General features: G+C 44.1%; 1 protein-coding gene across 1 annotated transcript in view; it reads left to right on the top strand.

Moving 5' to 3' along the window:
* The window catches only part of dym (dymeclin), a 75,488-nt gene that overhangs the window by 26,492 nt on the left and 29,201 nt on the right, over positions 1 to 19,795 (top strand). The window contains exons 7-8 of the mRNA XM_072662479.1: positions 2,098 to 2,223; positions 8,742 to 8,881. Coding sequence (XP_072518580.1) covers positions 2,098 to 2,223; positions 8,742 to 8,881 — 266 coding nt within the window. The remainder of the gene's footprint in view (positions 1 to 2,097; positions 2,224 to 8,741; positions 8,882 to 19,795) is intronic.

Here is a 19,795-nt window from a genome sequence, read left to right as displayed (position 1 = left end):
AATAATTCAGTATCTACAATAAATAATCCAGTAGCTAGTCTAAATGATTCACTGTGTATAATAAATGATTCCGTATCTTGTGTAAGTGATTCAGTATCTACCATAATGATATGATATCGACAGTAAACAATTCAGTATCCAGTCTGTACAATAAATGATTTGGTATCTACATTAAAGATTCAGTCGCTAGTCTAAATGATTAAGTATCTACAATAAATGATTCAGTATCTTCAGTTAATAATTCAGTGATTCAGTTAATGATTCAGTGTCTAGTCTAAAGAGTCAGTGTGTACAGTAAATGTGGTATCTACAATAAATTATTTAGGATCTAGTCTAAATGATTAAGTATCTACAATAATTGATTCAATATCTTCAATAAATGATTCAGTGTCTAGTCTAAAGATTCAGTGTGTACAGTAAATGTGATATCTACAATAAATAATTTAGAATCTAGTCTAAATGATTATCTACAATAATTGATTCAATATCTTCAGTAAATGATTCAGTGTCTACAGTAAATGATTCAGGATCTAGTCTAATGATTCACGATTCTTCGTTTTGTATTCTGCATTTGTGATGCAGTATCCACTATAAACGATTCAAAAACTAATATTTATCAACTAATGTGGATTGATGGCAAGGAATGGACACACACAAACACACACACACGCCTTGAGTTTAAATGGTTAACCCTGTTTGTTTTCTTTTAGGATCTTCTGTAAAGCTTGTCCATCCTCACTACAGTAGATCAGAGAGAGGGTGCGGTGTGGAAAGGTCAACAGCAAACCTTCTCAATGTTCTTACACCTGGCCTGAATTAAGAGCTCATTGCTGTTGAAGCCACTGTGCATAAAGTGCATCAACCACAGTCAATTATGATTGGTTAGGGCTTGTATTGTGTGTGTGTGTGTGTATGTGTGTGTGCATGTATGGAAGTAGAAGTGGTCTGTGCCAGGTGACATCAGAGCTGGGGGGGAAGTGAAGTGGAGTTGGAGAGAAAGAGGCAGGAAATGGAGAACAATGAGAGAGAGAGAGTGAGAGTGATGTCTGGGTCAGAGGGTTCGCTTCTTGCAGGACGCCGTTGACTCCTTCCCTGCAGCTGAATTATGCTGAACTCGGTGCACCAGTGCCAACTGCTCCACTAGGAAGGTGTTCCCCCTGATGTAACGAAGCTTAGCCCCCCTAACACACTGGCTCTGTCTGGAGTGGGTTGTAGCCGAGAGCTGCGGTGTTTGGGGTGGGGGGGTAGTTGAAGTCCAGTCGTCTGGAGCAGCTGGAGATGCTCAGATTGCTTAATCAATGTTCAATTAATAACAGTAGGCCGGGTTGCCAAGCAACATAATGGGTCAACATAACATACCTTTGTATTAATATGGGTTTGTATTGGATCAGATTCTAAATCATGTGCATCATTACATCCTCCTGTGCACTATTTGGACAAAAATATTGGGACACGCCTCTTAATCATTGAATTGGGGTCTTTCATTCACTCTCATTGCCACCACAAGTGTATAAAATCAAGCCCCTAGCCCTGCAGTCGGCCTTATTTCCACACATCAGTGAAAGAACAGGAGGTTCTGAAGAGCTCACTGACCTCCAGCGTGATTCTGTATGTAATAGGAGACACCGCTGCACCAACAACAACAAGTCAGCTGGAGAAATTTAGACCTTCCCTCCTAGATCTTCCTCCATCAGCTGTGAGTGGTGTTATTATTGAACAGTGGAAGAGTTTAGGAGGAACAGCTCACAGAGAGCAGCTCAGCGTCCACCGAGTGTCCGACCACGTAAAGCTACAGAGCGGGGTCAGGGCCGAGTGCTGAGCTCAGACTTTTCTCATAGTGCAGAAAAGCCTCCAACTGACTCAATAACTGCAGAGCTCCAGACCTGCTGCTGCTGGTAGAGCTGCAGAGCAAAGGGGGACCAGCTCCATATTAATACAGCCTATGGAGTTAGAATGGGGGGGTCAGAAAAGCTTGTTTGATTGATGGGTGACCCGCTCTGGTCGTGTTACAGTTACTTCATGTACTGTATGTCATGATGAACAGCATCCTGCCAGGCCCTTTCACTTATTACTTCCTGTTTCTGCCCTCTGCCTCAGGGACATCACCTACAACATCCTGTTTGAGGCGGTCACCACCCTTCTCGTCCTGCTGTCCTATCAGCTCTTCCAGAAAGACATTCTGAGGGAGGGGCTTATCTACCGGTGCCTGACCAAGGGGCGATGGTGAGTAAGCCTTACAGCAAACATTATTTAACAATCGTACTTTAAAACATGATGTACATTAAATGGACAAAAGTATTGGGACACCAATACATTACGCTCAATAATTGTTTCTTCTGAAATCAAGGCTATTAAAAAGAGGTGATCCTGCTTTTGTTGGAGTAACTGTCTCTACTGTCCAGGGAAGAAGGCTTTCTACTAGATTTTGGAGGAGGAGCACTGCTGTGAGGATTTGATTCCATTAGCAACAAGAATGTTGGTGAGGTCAGGATGTTGGATGATTATCATGATCCCAACTCATCCCAAAAGTATTGTAGTCTAGGAGGTCTAAGTTGGCACCTCAGACCCCCAGACCTCCCATTGACCTCCTTAGACTCACTAGACCTCCCATTTACCTCCTTAGACCCCCTATACCTTCCATTTACCTGCTTAGACTTCATAGAGCTCCCATTTACCTCCTTAGAGCCCCTATACCTTCCATTTACCTGCTTAGACTTCCTAGAGCTCCCATTTACCTCCTTAGAGCCCCCTAGACCTCCCATTTACCTCCTTAGACCCCCTAGACCTCCCATTTACTTCCTTAGACCCCCCAGACCTTCCATTTATTTCCTTAGACGCCCTAGACCTTCCATGTACCTCCTTAAACGCCCTAGACCTCCCATTTACCTCCTTAGACCCCTAGACCTCCCATTTAACTCCTTAGACCCCCTAGACCTCCCATTTACCTCCTTAGACCCCCTAGACCTTTCATTTACCTCCTTAGACCCCCTAGACCTCCCATTTACTTCCTTAGACCCCCCTAGACCTTCCATTTACCTCCTTAGACCCCACCTAGACCTCCCATTTACCTCCTTAGACCCCACCTAGACCTCCCATTTACTTCCTTAGACTCCCTAGACCTTCCATTTACCTCCTTAGACCCTCTAGACCTCCTATTTACCTCCTTAGACCCTCTAGACCTTCCATTTACCTCCTTAGACCCCACCTAGACCTCCCATTTACCTCCTTAGACCCCACCTAGACCTCCCATTTACTTCCTTAGACTCCCTAGACCTTCCATTTACCTCCTTAGACCCTCTAGACCTCCTATTTACCTCCTTAGACCCTCTAGACCTCCTATTTACCTCCTTATAATCCCTACACCTCCCATTTACCTCCTTAGACCCCCACTCAACCTCCTATTTGCTTCCTTAGACCCTCTAGAACTAAGTGTAAAGTTGCTCCTGTCGGGATATATCAGACAGCGGGTGAACGGTCACTATGACACGAACCAACCTGTGATGTTCTAGACAACTGGGTCAGAACATCACCAAAACATCAGGCAGGTCTACCAGAAGAGCCCGAAAGAAGGTGAACCGGCTGTCATGGGCGCCCAAGGCTTACTGATGCTCATTGAGGCCCCACCTCACAACTTGCAGGACTGCTACTAATGCCTTAGTACCGGTGTAATGGTAATCCCTGTAGGCACCATCTCTCATGTCAGTAGGATCCGCACTCTGGGCCTGTGTGTAGCTCAAGTGTGTAGCCTGCCTCCAGGCCATTGTCGGTTCATCGAGTAAGCGCAGTATGCATTAGTGTGTGTGTGTTGCGGAGAGCGAGTTTAGTTTAGCTTAAGTGACCTTGCTTTGGCCTTCGCAGCACATAAAGCCCTAAATATATGCCACACATGTCCTGCGCCTGCTTACTGTTTGAGGCAGACGCCCATTGACAGGACCCCGCCGTCCTGAATGGAAATTAGTGTCTTAATTAATTCAGCAGCTGTTCCAATCAAGAGTGGGATCTGAGTTCATACAGAGGGCTCATTAGCATCCTCAAATTCACCTTTAAGTTTACCAACCAGGACTCGGCCTGTAAAGCTGTGGCTGGCCGGCCTGTCAACCTTTGCCATGGCTCAGTTTTGGGTGTGGCGGTAGGGTATTTGCTTGGTGTTAAGGGATTCTTAAGGCCAGTAGTGGTGCCATGACCGCTGTTTTAGGGAAGCTTGGCAAAAGATGGGCTATGATGTCCAAATTGGGGCATTGCTGGCCTGGAGTGACCATTGGATTGCTTTACTATACTGATCATTTGTGGTATGTATGTCTTATTTATGGTGCTGGAGAGCTTGTTAAGGGTTTATCTAATGCTATGTGTTGTGCTCACTGCATTGGGAGTCATGGAAATAACAGTGGAAGGACATTTGGTCAAGTATACGATCTGTCCATCTGTCCCAATGGGGTTTGTGGACACCCTTTCTAATGAATGCATTCAGCTACTTTCAGTTGCTTCCATTGCTGCTGACACTGACGTGCAAATGCACACACACCGCTTGTCTAGTCCCTGTAGAGAAGAAGTACTGCCAATAGAATAGGACTCTCTGGAGCAGATCAACAGGATGAACCTATTGGCTCCATGCTGCCTAAAGCCAGGTGTAGGCTAGTAGAGGGGTGTAAAGCCCCACAGCAGTGAGGAGCTGTTGAGCAGTGGAAGGACTGTGTTCTCTGGAATGATGGATGGTGGTGGAGCTCCATCCAGTACTTTAGGGAGGTGGTGATCATCATCCAGCATCCTGACCTCACTAACGCTCTTGAAGCTGAATGCAATCAAATTCTTGCTCCTCCAAAATCTAGTAGAAAGCCTTCTTCTCTGGACTGGAGAGACAGTGACTCCAGCAAAAGTAGGATTGACTCTTTTTAATAGCCCTGATTTCAGGAGAAACAAAGAATACGCAGGTGTCCCAATACTTTTGTCCATATGATGTATATGTTCTTTAGCAGCCTGAGAAGTTCAGTTTAGCAATGAAAAAAAAAAAAGCATCAATCTGACTATTGCACGACTGAATTTAAGTTTTTTTCCTGTGATTTCGGATCTGTAGCCACCCGCTAGCTTAGCTCCAGCTCCAGCGAGTATCAGACATCCTGCTGACTAACTGCTGGTGTCTGAAAGGAGCGAAGTTAGAGCGACTGGTGTTGGGCTGAAACAGAAAGGAGAAATTGGAGTCCGGTTCTGCTGGGTTTGGACTTGTAGCCGGATAGCTAGGTCTAGATAAGTTGCGCTAACAGGCTAAACACCACAGCACAGGTCATGTTCCAGCTAACCGAGGGTCAAATCCCACCTTTTAGCCTCATATCTGAGAGCACACAGAGTCAAGGGAACTGCCTTAGGGGTGTTTTCCACTATTTTCAGGCTCATTTAGTCGACTGGCTCATCCAGGTTTGCTTGCTCACCCCTTCAGTCGAGCTCTGTGAGCTCCCACAGCACCCTGACCCTGTGGCTCTCCCTCAAATGGGGGACAAAAGGGGGATTGAGCTTATTTGGCCATAAACTAGACGGACACGTCCTCATTTTGAGCCACCGCCCAAGCCTAATCTGCAGTCATTATATTATTAGCCCACTACACCGAACTTGACCTTATCTCGCCGCACTGACCTTTTTACTGTATTTCAGCTCTATATGGCAGTGGACCCGTGGCCTCTGGCATAATAACAGTCTCTGATTAGCTCCAGTTCAACCTCAGAACCGCCCAATCCGTCTCACATTCAGTGAGAAGGTGAAGGGTCCCGCCAAGATTGCAGCGTATGCTGGCCAGCCAGCTCCACTCCGGTGGTCCTGTTGGAGACAGGATGGGGTTTGGGGTTTCAGGAGAAGAGCGGTCGGGAGCTGATGATCGGTTGTTTGTGTTGTGTGGTGGCGTCTCGCTCAGGACGGGGCTTGGCTCTGTGTGCGAGTTGTGTAACGTGTAGCTGTGTAATCTGTCTGGAAGCCGGTGTTGTGCGGTCGGTCAGGCTGAGCTGTTTTGATGGGGTGTAATGACCTGCGCCGGTCGGCCTTTGTTTTTCTGGTTGCTTTTGTTTTCTGAGTTGCATTATGGCTGTATGTCTGGAGTCCGCTGGGAGGGGAGCCAGGGCGCACAGGAAAGCCGGCTACACTCATACGCATAATTTCTCACACAGTGAGGGTTGTTCATTGCTGGTGTAGTGTAGTCCTTCTCTCATGTACACACATGCATTTCAGTTTTCTGTAAAGAGCGCTGCGAGTGGTTAAGATCTAAAAGAGCTGATGTTTGCACTGGAGTAAGAAATCTAGGACTTGTTTTTAAGGGGTTAAATAAAAAGAAGGGGGTCTAAGGAGGTCTAGGGTGTCTAAGGAGGTAAATAGGAGGTCCCGAATAAGAAACCTAGGGCTTGTTTTTAAGGGGTTAAATAAAATATATATATGATTAAATTGCTGAAAACAAGTTTTAGCCATTTCTAATAGGACCTGGTTATATCTGGGAGAGGTACATAGGAGGTCTAGGGGGTCTAAGGAGGTAAATAGGAGGTCTGGGGTTATAAGGAGTTAAATAGGAGGTCTAGGGTGTCTAAGGAGGTAAATAGGAGGTCCCGAGTAAGAAACCTAGGGCTTGTTTTTAAGGGGTTAAATAAAAAGAAGGGGGTCTAAGGAGGTAAACAGGGCCTAAGGAGGTAAATAGGAGGTCTAGGGGGTCTAAGGAGGTAAATAGGAGGTCCCGAGGAAGAAACCTAGGGCTTGTTTTTAAGGGGTTAAATAAAAAGACAGTAAATAGGGGGTCTAAGGAGGTAAGTAGAAGGTCCCGAATAAGAAACCTAGGGCTTGTTTTTAAGGGGTTAAATAAAATATATATATGATTAAATTGCTGAAAACAAGTTTTAGCCATTTCTAATAGGACCTGGTTATATCTGGGAGAGGTACATAGGAGGTCTAGGGGGTCTAAGGAGGTAAATGGGAGGTCTAGGGGGTCTACTGAGGTAAATGGGAGGTGTAGGGATTATAAGGAGGTAAATAGGAGGTCTAGGGTGTCTAAGGAGGTAAATAGGAGGTCTATGGGTTATAAGGAGGTGTAGGGGTCTAAGGAGGTAAATAGGAGGTCTAGGGGGTCTAAAGAGGTAAATAGGAGGTCTAGAGGGTCTAAGGAGGTAAATAGGAGGTTTATGAGAAGGTCTAATTCAGAATATTTCTATCCTCTTAAAGTGTCCTATAAATGGTTCTTTAAGTGGTACCACAGAAGAACCGCTTTTGGTTCCACAAAGAACAGAGACGCACCGATTCATGTTTGTCTGATCCGATACAGATACCGTTACATGAACTTTGCGTATCGGCCGATACCGATCCGATACCATTGTTGAATTAATAAACCACATACCTGACCATCTGGGGGAGACTTGAGATCAGGATTGACGTAATCGTTACTTTACTAACTTCATAAAACAAACTGAAATGAACCCGATTTCTGTTTATTGGTCACTAATCATTGGTTCTGGACCTCGCCACAGTGCTGTCTGGGCTCGGGACTTTTCATCACAAGTCTGTGAGACCAAAGCGGAGCTAGCAGCTCCTCCCTTCTCGGCCCGGTCAAAGGCACCATGCTGGTCAGATAGGGAGAGTCTTGCTGTTTGCTATGATGTGTAGGTCACTCTGATCCTGGGTTATGACGCTTAGAATACAGGCTGTGCGAGAATCTGGTTCCGTGAGTGAATCGGTCCTTAGGATCAGACTAGTTATCCACTACCCGATTCAAGTAATTTAGTTAGTATCAGGAGCGATATGCGATCCTAGTATCGGATCGGTGTGTCTCTAATGAAGAAGCAGGTTTGTATTTGACTGTGAACCTTTTATTTATCACACTCACTCATCACTATTACACACACACACTACTCTACGGAACCGAAAGTGGTTCTTCTGTGGCATCGCTGATAGAACCCTTATAGCACCTTCATTTGAGTGTAAAATAACCTTTTAAGGAGCTTCTCTTTGTCTGGCTGTCCAGAAGACCAGGCCTTTTAAGGCCTACTTTTATTTGAGGCACACTGTAGTGCACCTGTCCAAATGTTTGTGGACACCCACTGAACGAATGCATACAGCTACTGTAAGTTGCACCCATTGCTGCTCACCCATTCCACAGATGTGCAAATGCACACACACAGCTTGTCTAGCCCCTGTAGGGAAGTACTGCCAATACAAAAGGACTCTCTGAAGCAGATAAACATCATGAGCCTAATGCCAGGCGTGAGGTAGAAGGGTGTAGCGCCCCCCAGCATTGAGCTGTGGAGCAGTGGAAGAACTGTGCTCTCTGGAATGATGGATGGTGATGGAAGTTGGGGATGATGAGATGAGGTGGGGTGGTGATTTATCTATCCAGCATCCTGACCTCACTTACTTTAGTCTCTCTTGTTGCTGAATGCAATCAAATTCTCACTACAACGCTGCTCCAAGCCTTCTTCCATGGACGGTAGAGACAGTTACTCCAACAAAAGCAGGGTCAACTCTTTTTAATACACTTGATTTCAGAAGAATTGCCGAATGAGCAGGTGTCCCAATACTTTTGTCAATATAGTGTATATATATTTAGCAGCCTAATAAGCTCTTTTGCCTTATCCGAACCGGTGGCCTCGGTCACGTGGTCACTAGGTCTGTAATAAGTGTTTCTATTCAGGGCATGCCTGAGCTCTACAGGTAAAGGTATTAAATGGATCCTTGCCATAATAAAGTAATTATAGCTCGCTGTCCTCGTGTCTCTCTGTCCTCAGTCTGTCTCTGACGAGTCGTTTGGTGAAGACGCTGCTGTATAACTTCATCAGGCAGGAGAAGTGTCCTCCTCCAGCACACATCTTCCAGCCGCAGGCAGACGGAGGAGGGCTGCTGTACGGCCTGGCGTCAGGGGTGGCGAGTGAGTAAAACGCAAATGCACATCCACATCCACACCCTAGCTTACTCCATTCTCAAGGGAATCGGGTCACGGTAGCGTGGGAGTAACACACACACACACACACACACACACACATATACTAAATGACAGTGTGCTCAGGCTGAATCCCAGAATCCCAGACTTCCCTGGGAAGTCCTTATTATAAGAGCCAGACTCGCATCCTCATGTCCCAACACTTTCAGACCTGTCCTTCAAACATCTCCCACAGGTCTCAAACAAACCTGGGTAGAGCACTGTGTGGAGAGTAAGGGGGTAAATGGGAGTTCTAAGGGTCTAAGGGGGTAAATTCTTTATGGCTTCATGAACCCTACATACGCCCTTCATGACAACTGGCATAAACCTACATTAAATTGTCGCTGACATGCAGAAATCTTGTATTTTTGTTTTTGCTGTTTTTCACTTTTGTACATAATGTGGATCTGATAGAGGTTCTTTACATTGTGTCAGAATTTCAAGATAAATGGACCAATAGAAATGTCCAAAAATTACTTCTTTACATTGAATTCCATTAAAATGTAGGTTTTTAGTTGTTGTTTTATTTTTTCTCTTTCTGTAAAGATGACATTACCCTTTATGTTTTCATTTAAATCAGTTTTTATAAAATTTTTTAAATTTTCATTTAAAAAAACTTAATACATTTTATTAAAAATCACTTCTTATTTCTTACATTTTCACTTAATAATTTACAATTTACTTATTTTTTATTTAAAAACATAAAAAAAACTTTTTTAATACTTATATTTAATTAAAAACACTTTTAGATTTTCATTAAAAACATTTTTAATGTTTACATTTTATTTAAAAGTACTTTTTATTTCTTATATTTTCACTAATACTTTTTAATACTTATTTTTTATTTAAAAACACTTTCACTTTAAAACTTTTTTAGTACTTACATTTGATTAAAAAAACATTTTTAATGCTTACCTTTTATAGTACTTAAGTACTTTTTATTTCTTACATTTTATTAAATTTTCACTAATGCCTTTTAGAATTTACATTTTATGTAAAAAACACTTTTTCACTTTTCCATACTAACTTATTGTTTAAGAACACTATCACTTATATACTTTTATTACTTTTTATTTCAAAACAGTCTTATGTTTTTACTTGAAACTACTTCTAAAATACTTACATTTTATTAAAAACATTTTCATTAACAGTTTTTTTTATATATATACTTTAAACCTTTGTTTTTCTTACATTTTATTTAAAAAAAAAAAAAACCCTTTGCACTTATTACATTTTAATTTAGACCTCATTACCTCTAACAGACCAAGGGATTTCTGTTTTTTTTTGTTTTGTTTTTGGACGGTAATGGTTTGTTTGGGAGTTTTTATTTATTGTATTTATTGTTTTATTAAAATTCGGTCAGCCGGAAATGAAACTGTCCACAACTTTAGGTATTTTCCTTTGTAGAGTTATGACACAGTATCTCCAATAAGTTGCCACATTGTACACCAAAAAAAACCAAACGTATATCTCATACCGATACGTGTGTGTTTAGGACGTATAATTATCAACAACGAACAAACAGAAGGTGATGGACAGAAAGGGACGTCCCGAGGGTTTCAGGGTGTGCAGACTTTTTCACACGTCTATATATCGAATGCTGACGGTTCTGACCCATGCTGACCTTTCTGCCTCACACAGCATTCATGAGGTGTCTCAAACCTGTCAAACATTTTATTCCCAAAGTGCTCACATAGCTTCAGCCAGCGGTCCCCTCCCCTCATTACCTGTCAATCATATCTGTTCCTCCAGAATCTTCTTCATTCTCTCTCTCTCTCTCTCTCTCTCTCTCTCTCTCTCTCTCTCTCTCTCTCCTCCTGCATCGCCGGCCCTCTGTCTCCCCCCCTCCCCTGAGTGGCAGGCAGGGTTCAGCAGCAGGGCACATGAGCAGCTCTGTCAGTTTGATTTGCGGCGCTGCTGAAGGCTCCCACACACCAAATGCAAGCGTAAATTATGCTCTCAGAAAGGTGCATCCAGTGTCTATCACCACGCTGTGTTTGTGTGTGTTAAAGGAATGCTCCAGCCTTTCCCAACCTGGCCTCCATCTGCCGCCTCTGCGCTGTGCAGCTGATTGCCACGGACAGTCATTCTAACCCCTTAAAGGCACCTAGAGCCCACCGGCAAGCCGAAAGTGTAAGAACAAACTAGGGATGCACCGATTCTGCTTTTTCAGTTCCGACACCGATACGATACATAAACTTTGCAAATCGGTCGATACTTAATACCGATCCGATACCATTGCTGAATTAATAAACCGTATATCTCACCATGTGGGTGTGGGAGAGACTCAAGGCATCAGGATTGACGTAAACATTAAAATTAGACTTTAAATAATATAACAAATTAACACACAGATATTACTGTACTAAATTGCCATTTCTTTGTCATTAAAATAATCAATTGTGCAGGACTTTGACACAGCATTCAAATTCCAAATAAAAAAGAGTCAAAGCTCTTAAAATATATTAAAATAAATCAGTATCAGAAAAAAAACATCAAAAAACCATCGTCTTTTTTTAGCGTAATTCAAAATAAAATCTAGCAGCTGAAGCTGAGACTAAATAAGTAACCTGGTCAAACAAACAATCAGTAATCAAACATTTAGTGCAGCCTCACACCAACCAATTAAAGTGAACGGATCGGTTCCATGAATCAGCCTAATTATCCGATACACGATCCAGCTAATTTTGTTAATATCGGGGCCGATACTCGATCCTAATATCGGATCGGTGCATCCCTAGTACTAACGTCTATTACCAGAGAATAGGTCCTCCCGTTTGTACAGAAGTCCCTGTAATACACCTTAGTGGGTAATAAGCCTTGGAGGGTTAAGGGGTTAAATGCTAACCCACCACAGAGCAGTTGCTGACCCTCTAGCTACTGCCACCTGCCTCAGACTAGTTACCCACCCTCCACTACCGACTACATTGAAGTTTACATGGACCCTAACTATTAACATTAATTACTTATTATTATTATTATTATTATTATTATTAATAATAATAATCATCATCATTACTTTCATTATTCTTACCACCACTACTGTTGACAATATCAGTACACCTGAGTATAATAACAGTCTAATGTGGCGGTTCTATGACATTTTATCAATAATATCAATAATAGTTCTTACCAGAGGAGGATGGCTCCCCCCTTCTGAGTCTTGGTTCCTCCCAAGGTTCCTTCCTCCAGCTCTGAAGGAGCTTTTGCTGCTCATTGCTGCAACATCAGTGGTAAAAAGTCATTTGATTTAAAGCAGCATTATGTGAAAATTGTGTAATTTGCTGTAGCACCACTGCAGTAAATACAAATCACACTTTCAGCGCCCCCTCATGGACAGACTGCTGCACACATGCATTTCTGGACAAGCTGAGAGAAGCTCCGGAAGCTTGATCTGAAGGTGGAGCAGCATGTGGGCTGAGGTGGTAGAGTGATACTACAGGATTTTACACTAATATGACTCTATGGGTTCTGCAGCGTTACACAGCAGCAGTTCTGGAGAGAGGTTCTCCTCCTGCAGCTCCACCACCAAACCTCCATAGTGCAGTAGCAGCAGTAGCAGCGTTCTCACCCGGAGTGGGCCTGACGGAGACGCCGTTCTCACTGTTTGTAGTTAGTTAGTAGTTGGTGCCTTTCCAGCCAGTTTCTGGGCCGGATTTTGCACCAGTGTCTCAGAATGTAGAAGCTACAAAGCATGCAGTGATGGGTGACGGGCAGAAGGTGGTCATTTCTTTGTACTTTGGGCCAAAGGTCAGACTTTGTAACTTGCATTAATGTAAATCAGCTCAACTCAGCTTGGTCTGGTCCCTGTAAAGGAGAATGGGGATGATGATGAGGAGGAGGGGTGGTGATCATCCAGCATCCCGACCTCACTGACACACTCTAACACTTTGAATGCAATCAAATCCTCACAGCAGCGCTCCTCCAAAATGTAGTAGAAAGCAGAAAGCCTTCTTCTCTGGACAGTAGAGATGGTTACTCCAATAAAAGCAGCATCAACTCTTTTTAATACCCTTGATTTCAGAAAAAACAATAAATGAGCAGGTGTCCCAATACTTTTGTCAATGACATTTTCTCTGTAGAACAGCAGTTAGCGCTGGTTTTCTGATGGTAAGAGCCTTTATCTTCACACCTGAAGATCTGCATAATTCCTACCTTGCCCACCAGACATGAAGACGTAAAAGAAATAGACTTTTTATGTCAAAAATATGCGGACACCTTTTCACAGCACTGTATTCAAATAAGCACGCCAGCCAGCCCTTACTGTACACCCCCTCTCCCCACCCCTCCGTTGGCTTCTGTCGCTCTTCCGAATCCGTATTTGGCCTCTTTTGCTGCAGGTGTCGGTCTGAGCGTGCGTCGCTGTGAAGCTGCTACTGCTGACTGTAGGCTGCTCTTTACTCTAACCTGATTGACACGGGCCTCTATTTTAAGACCCTCACAGCTGCTCCCACATCATCCTCAACGATGCCGGAACATTCGCACAGTCTCTCTCTTTCTCTCTCTCTCTCTCTCTCTCTCTCTCTCACACACACACACTTAAACACACACACTTACACACACCAACCCACAGTGTATCCCATATTCCGGATGACGCCACAGACATTCTCACATGCGCTGGGAGGCTCTCGCCGTATAGCCCGTATCCCGGCTGTCAGCAGTTCTCTCCCACATGCGTTCCTACACACGCTACACATCACACCATCATCATTACCCACCGCTGTTAACAGATCCCTAAGATCCTCCTCCTCTAGTTCTCAACGGTAGCAGCTGAAGAGCCGAAGAGCTTTGGGATGATCTCAGCTATTTTTAACCATCGGGGTTCCACGCTAGCTGTAGTAGCTCTCTGCACTTGAGCTCTGCAGATGAATCCTGAGTCATTTTGGGTGCGTCTGTACCTTCTTACGAAAAACGAAGGTTCTCCAGAAGGTTCGAGGAGCCACTTTTGTTTGTTTTGAAGGTTTTAAAGGTTTTAAGAACCTTCTTGATGTAGATGTTCATTAGTCCATGCTCATGCTCAAATTGATTTGTATAGCTTTTTACAACTGTCGTCGTCACAAAGCAGCTTTACATAATTAGTAATTAGTAAAAGACAAAAAAAGGTAACCTAAGAAGACATGAAGGGTCCAAGACCCCTAGTGAGCAGCCAGCAGCGACAGTGGCAAGGAGAACCTCCCTCAGAGCTGGAGGAAGAAACCTTGGGAGGAACCGAGACTCACAAGGGGGACCCGACCCGTCCTCCTCTGATCAGAACTATTTATTAATTATTGATTATAAAAGTTACCAAACCATCTATGCTATTAAACTCCTCTGATCATAATCATAAAGTAATAATTATGCTGTAGATTGTTAGTTAATAATGGTGATATTAATAGTGGCAGATAGTTACGAGTCCATCCAGGTTTGAACATGGTCATTAGGCAGGTAGCAGTGGTAGGAGGGTGTGCCGCTGGTCTGACATGGGTGGTGGTGGTGGGGGGGCCTGATGGTCGGACTGGTAGGTGGCAGCTGGTCTGATGCAGGTAGAGGGGACCTCAGCGGGCAATCATCCAGCAGGTCGGGCTGGGTGGCCATTTACTTTTACTCATAAACTTACGGTGGTGGGAGAAATAATAATAATAATAATAATAATAATAATAATGAGATGCTGAAATCCATAAATCGCTTGGTTAGCAGTGGTTTCTGCTGGCCTACTGTCACTCCAGCATGCTGATAATAGCAAATAGCCGATAAGGATGATGCCTATAGTGGTCCTCCTCCTCCTCACCCCGTTTACAGGAAACCAGGTGGTCACACAGTCCATTGATGGACACAGTCCAGAAAGTTCTTCACTGTTCACTCAGAAAACACCCTCAGCTAGTTTGTATAGCCTAGAATCCAGAAGATCCCTCTAAGCTTAGACTCTACCAAATACAGAGGTCAGTACGGAGACCATAATACTCTACACACTCCACACTCTCCAAGTCCTCTCAGAAGAGGAGGGTCTTCAGTCTGGGTTTGAGGACAGCGAGCGTTGGACTCTGCTGTTCGGACACCCAGGGGAAGTTCGTTCCTCCACTTCGGTGCAGGACAGTAAAAAGTCTGGACGCTCGTCTTCCGTGGATCTTAAAGGATGGCGGGTCGAGCCGAGCCGTACTCGAAGCTGGAAGGGCTCTTGGTGCAGATCAGGCTTTTGACCATCGCCATCAAGTACGGAGGGGCTGGCTGGTCCAGTCTTGGCTTTGTAGGCCAGAGTCAGGGGTCTGAATCTGATGACCTGGGCAGCAGCAGCTACAGGAAGCTACAGTGAAGAGAGAACGCAGCAGAGGAGGAGGAGGAGGAGCTGAACATGGCTGAACTTAGAAACGTTGAAGACGATCCGACCCGATCCGACCCGTACTTCTGTGTTCTGGATCGGCTGCAGGGGTCTGATGGTGAGCAGAGGGAGACCAGCCAGAAGAGAGCTGCAGTAGTAGTCAGGTCTTGAAGTGACCGGAGACTGAACGTGCACCTGGGTGAGTCTCTGGAGAGGAAGGGCCAGAAGGTGTCCAGAAGGGGTGTGTGTGTGTGTGTGTGTGTGTTGGGTGAACCAGGTGTTTTAGGGTGAACTTGGGACAGGAAGTTAGGTTCTTCTTGGTTCTTCATGATATCCCATAGTAAAGCCTCTGGGATAGCTTATGAAAGTGTGCTGTAAACGTGAGATTACACACACACACACACACACACACACACACACACATATATTCCAAAACATCCGAAAACAGCCACTCCTCATTGTATCGACTGCTATGTTGACCGGGTCATCTGCCTCAGTGATGAGTGAATGTCTCTTTCTCTCAAACACACAAACACACACCCAACTGTGTACACTGGCCCCTGATCAAACGCGATGTGTAGCGGGCTGCTCCCTGTTCTTCCTCCATGAGCGATGTGATTGGACGGGGAGGAAGGAAGGAAGTGTTTTGAGAGAACAGGAAGGCAGCAGAAGCAGAGTGATGTGATCAGGTGGAAGCTGGAGAGAGAAAAAGAGAGAGAGAGAAGGGGGGGGGGGGGGCGAGGGAGTCTCCGTGTCATACGTGGCCAAGGGGCTCGCGGCCGAGGGCGGGGCTCTGTCTTTCCCTTCGTCACAAAGTAGCTCTGTTTGATTCGGTTGTCTCTGAAGAGAGCACTGCTGACCTGGGTTTACGTAACGGCCGGATTTCAGCTGCCTGGACCAAAGATAGATTAGCTGGGCTTGGGGATGGACGATACGGCATAAGAATAACATCGCAGTAAACTGTAGGTCCAAATGTTTGTGGACACCCCTTCGAATAAATGCATTTGGCTACTTTTAGCTAGGCAGGACTTTGTCCGTATAGTGTGTGTGTGTGTGTATACATATATATATATATATATATATATATATATATATATATATATATATATATATATATATATATATATAGACACACACACATATATACACATATATACATTTATAATATGGCTGTCAAAAATATTGCGATAAGGCAGTCATCCCCAACTCCCCAACTCATCCCTAAAGTACTGGATGGATCTCCACCACCATCCATCATTCCAGAGAACACAGTTCCTCCACTGCTCCACAGCTCAATGCTGGGGGGCTTTATACCCCTCTACTAGCCCACGCCTGGCATTAGACAGCATGATGCCAATAGGGTCATGTTTTTACAATACCTGCTCCTGAGAGTTACTGGGACTGGGTCCGTCTTAAAGTAGCTGAATGTATTCACCAGAAGGGGTGTCCGCAAACATTTGGACAGGCAGTGTATATTTTCATGCTAGAGATGGAAAAGAAGCCCAAATGTGGCTCATGCTGGAATCAGACTACATGGAAACAGCTCGGTTTTGTTGGAGCTGATAGATTTACAGCAGCGGGCCCAAATATGAGCATCACGAGCGAAGGACGGCCGGCCTAAACTAAAGCGACTGGTTGACGTCGAACATGGTGGCGTTGCCTAGTAGTGTTTCCCAATCAAGGCACAAATTCATGGCAGGATGAGATCCGAATCTGACGCTGGGAACATCGTAAAGGCCAGAAATGTCGTAGAATCTGACGTTTTCTAGACAAGAGGTTTTGCTCCAGGATTTCCATTTCCAGTGGTGTGCCTGTATGTGTGACGCTCTGTAGGAACGGTAGCCAGTGAAGTACATCGTACAGCACTGGAATTTTCTTGGCGTCAGTGAAACCATGGCAAGCGAAGGTTAGCCTGAGTTCAGAAACACCCAGAGGCCATGAGCGACCGCTGTGAACGCAGGGTAACACCCCTCCGAGGTTTTGCTGAGAGAGGTTTTGTTCTAACGGCAGCAATATGTCAGCGGTCTCATGTCGGAACTTCTCAGCCTCTTTTATTGCCGTGTTTTCAAACATTTTCACAATGTTAGATGAATATTGTGGGCTTTCCATTCAGAATTTCACCAGTAATGGTCCAGGATTGATCCAGGATGGAATAACATATATTTTTCTTACTATATGAATGTATCATTTCAGAAAAGTTTCAGAAAAGTTTCAGAAAAGTTTCAGAAAAGTTTCCGAAGTTGTTACGTGAGCGATGACTGTTCCTGTTCTGGTGTGTACTGTACCATAAGGTGTACCGTCTAATACAGGAACACAGGTGTCATTCTGTCCTCATTTCTCCCGCCATACATATTCATATCACATCAACATCTGCATTGAACAAATGGGAGTATGAGTCAGCAGCCTTTCCAAATTCAGCTGTTTCTGTTTGGGTTCTGGTCTTTCTGACTTTCTCCCGTAGAGTACTCCCTCTCTCCTGCACTACGCTGATAATCACAACCCCTGTAAGTGTTTATTCCTTCAGAGTATTCACTACACTTATTTTTAAATCCTAAGTGTTCACTCTGCTGCCCTTTTAACCCCCAAAAGGAGTGTTCACTATACTGCCTTTTAACCCCCAAAAGGAGTGTTCACTATACTGCCTTTTAACCCTAGAGGAGTGTTCACTATACTGCCTTTTAACCCTAGAAGAGTGTTCACTATACTGCCCTTCTAACCCCAAAAGAGTGTTCACTATACTGCCCTTCTAACCCCAAAAGAGTGTTCACTATACTGCCTTTTAACCCCAAAAGAGTGTTCACTATACTGCCTTTTAACCCCAAAAGAGTGTTCACTATACCTGCCTTTTAACCCCCAAAAGGAGTGTTCACTATGCCGCCCTTTTAACCCCCAAAAGGAGTGTTCACTATACTGCCCTTTTAACCCCCAAAAGGAGTGTTCACTATACTACCCTTTTAACCCCCAAAAGGAGTGTTCACTATACTACCCTTTTAACCCCGAAAAGGAGTGTTCACTATACTACCCTTTTAACCCCCAAAAGGAGTGTTCACTATGCTGCCCTTTTAACCCCCAAAAGGAGTGTTCACTATGCTGCCCTTTTAACCCCCAAAAGGAGTGTTCACTATACTGCCTTTTAACCCCCAAAAGGAGTGTTCACTATACTACCCTTTTAACCCCCAAAAGGAGTGTTCACTATACTACCCTTTTAACCCCCAAAAGGAGTGTTCATTATACTGCCTTTTAACCCCCAAAAGGAGTGTTCCCTATACTGCCCTTTTAGCCCTAGAAGAGTGTTCACTCTACTGCCCATTTAACCCTAGAAGAGTGTTCACTATACTGCCCTTTTAACCCTAGAAGAGTGTTCACTATAGTGCATTTTTAACCCTAGAAGAGTGTTTACTATACTGCCCTTTTAACCCTAGAAGAGTGTTCACTATACTGCCTTTTAACCCTAGAAGAGTGTTCACTATGCTGCCCTGTTAACCCTAGAAGAGTGTTCACTATACTGCCTTTTAACCCTAGAAGAGTGTTCACTATGCTGCCCTTTTAACCCTAGAAGAGTGTTCACTATACTGCCTTTTAACCCTAGAAGAGTGTTCACTATACTGCCCTGTTAACCCTAGAAGAGTGTTCACTATACTGCCCTGTTAACCCTAGAAGAGTGTTCACTATACTGCCCTGTTAACCCTAGAAGAGTGTTCACTATACTACCCTTTTAACCCCCAAAAGGAGTGTTCACTATGCTGCCCTTTTAACCCCCAAAAGGAGTGTTCACTATGCTGCCCTTTTAACCCCCAAAAGGAGTGTTCACTATGCTGCCCTTTTAACCCCCAAAAGGAGTGTTCACTATACTGCCTTTTAACCCCCAAAAGGAGTGTTCACTATACCACCCTTTTAACCCCCAAAAGGAGTGTTCACTATACTGCCTTTTAACCCCCAAAAGGAGTGTTCACTATACTGCCCTTTTAGCCCTAGAAGAGTGTTCACTCTACTGCCCATTTAACCCTAGAAGAGTGTTCACTATACTGCCCTTTTAACCCTAGAAGAGTGTTCACTATAGTGCATTTTTAACCCTAAAAGAGTGTTCACTCTACTGCCCATTTAACCCTAGAAGAGTGTTCACTATACTGCCCTTTTAACCCTAGAAGAGTGTTCACTATAGTGCATTTTTAACCCTAGAAGAGTGTTCACTATACTGCCCTTTTAACCCTAGAAGAGTGTTCACTATACTGCCTTTTAACCCTAGAAGAGTGTTCACTATACTGCCTTTTTAACCCTAGAAGAGTGTTCACTATACTGCCTTTTAACCCTAGAAGAGTGTTTACTATACTGCCTTTTAACCCTAGAAGAGTGTTTACTATACTGCCTTTTAACCCTAGAAGAGTGTTCACTATATTGCCTTTTTAACCCTAGAAGAGTGTTCACTATACTGCCCTGTTAACCCTAGAAGAGTGTTCACTATACTGCCCTGTTAACCCTAGAAGAGTGTTCACTATACTGCCCTGTTAACCCTAGAAGAGTGTTCACTATACTGCCCTGTTAACCCTAGAAGAGTGTTCACTATACTG

Source organism: Salminus brasiliensis, chromosome 18, assembly GCF_030463535.1.
Source record: "Salminus brasiliensis chromosome 18, fSalBra1.hap2, whole genome shotgun sequence".
Classification (NCBI taxonomy): domain Eukaryota; kingdom Metazoa; phylum Chordata; class Actinopteri; order Characiformes; family Bryconidae; genus Salminus; species Salminus brasiliensis.
Note: the sequence above shows the minus strand (reverse complement) of the source record. Positions and strands in the feature narration are given on the sequence as shown.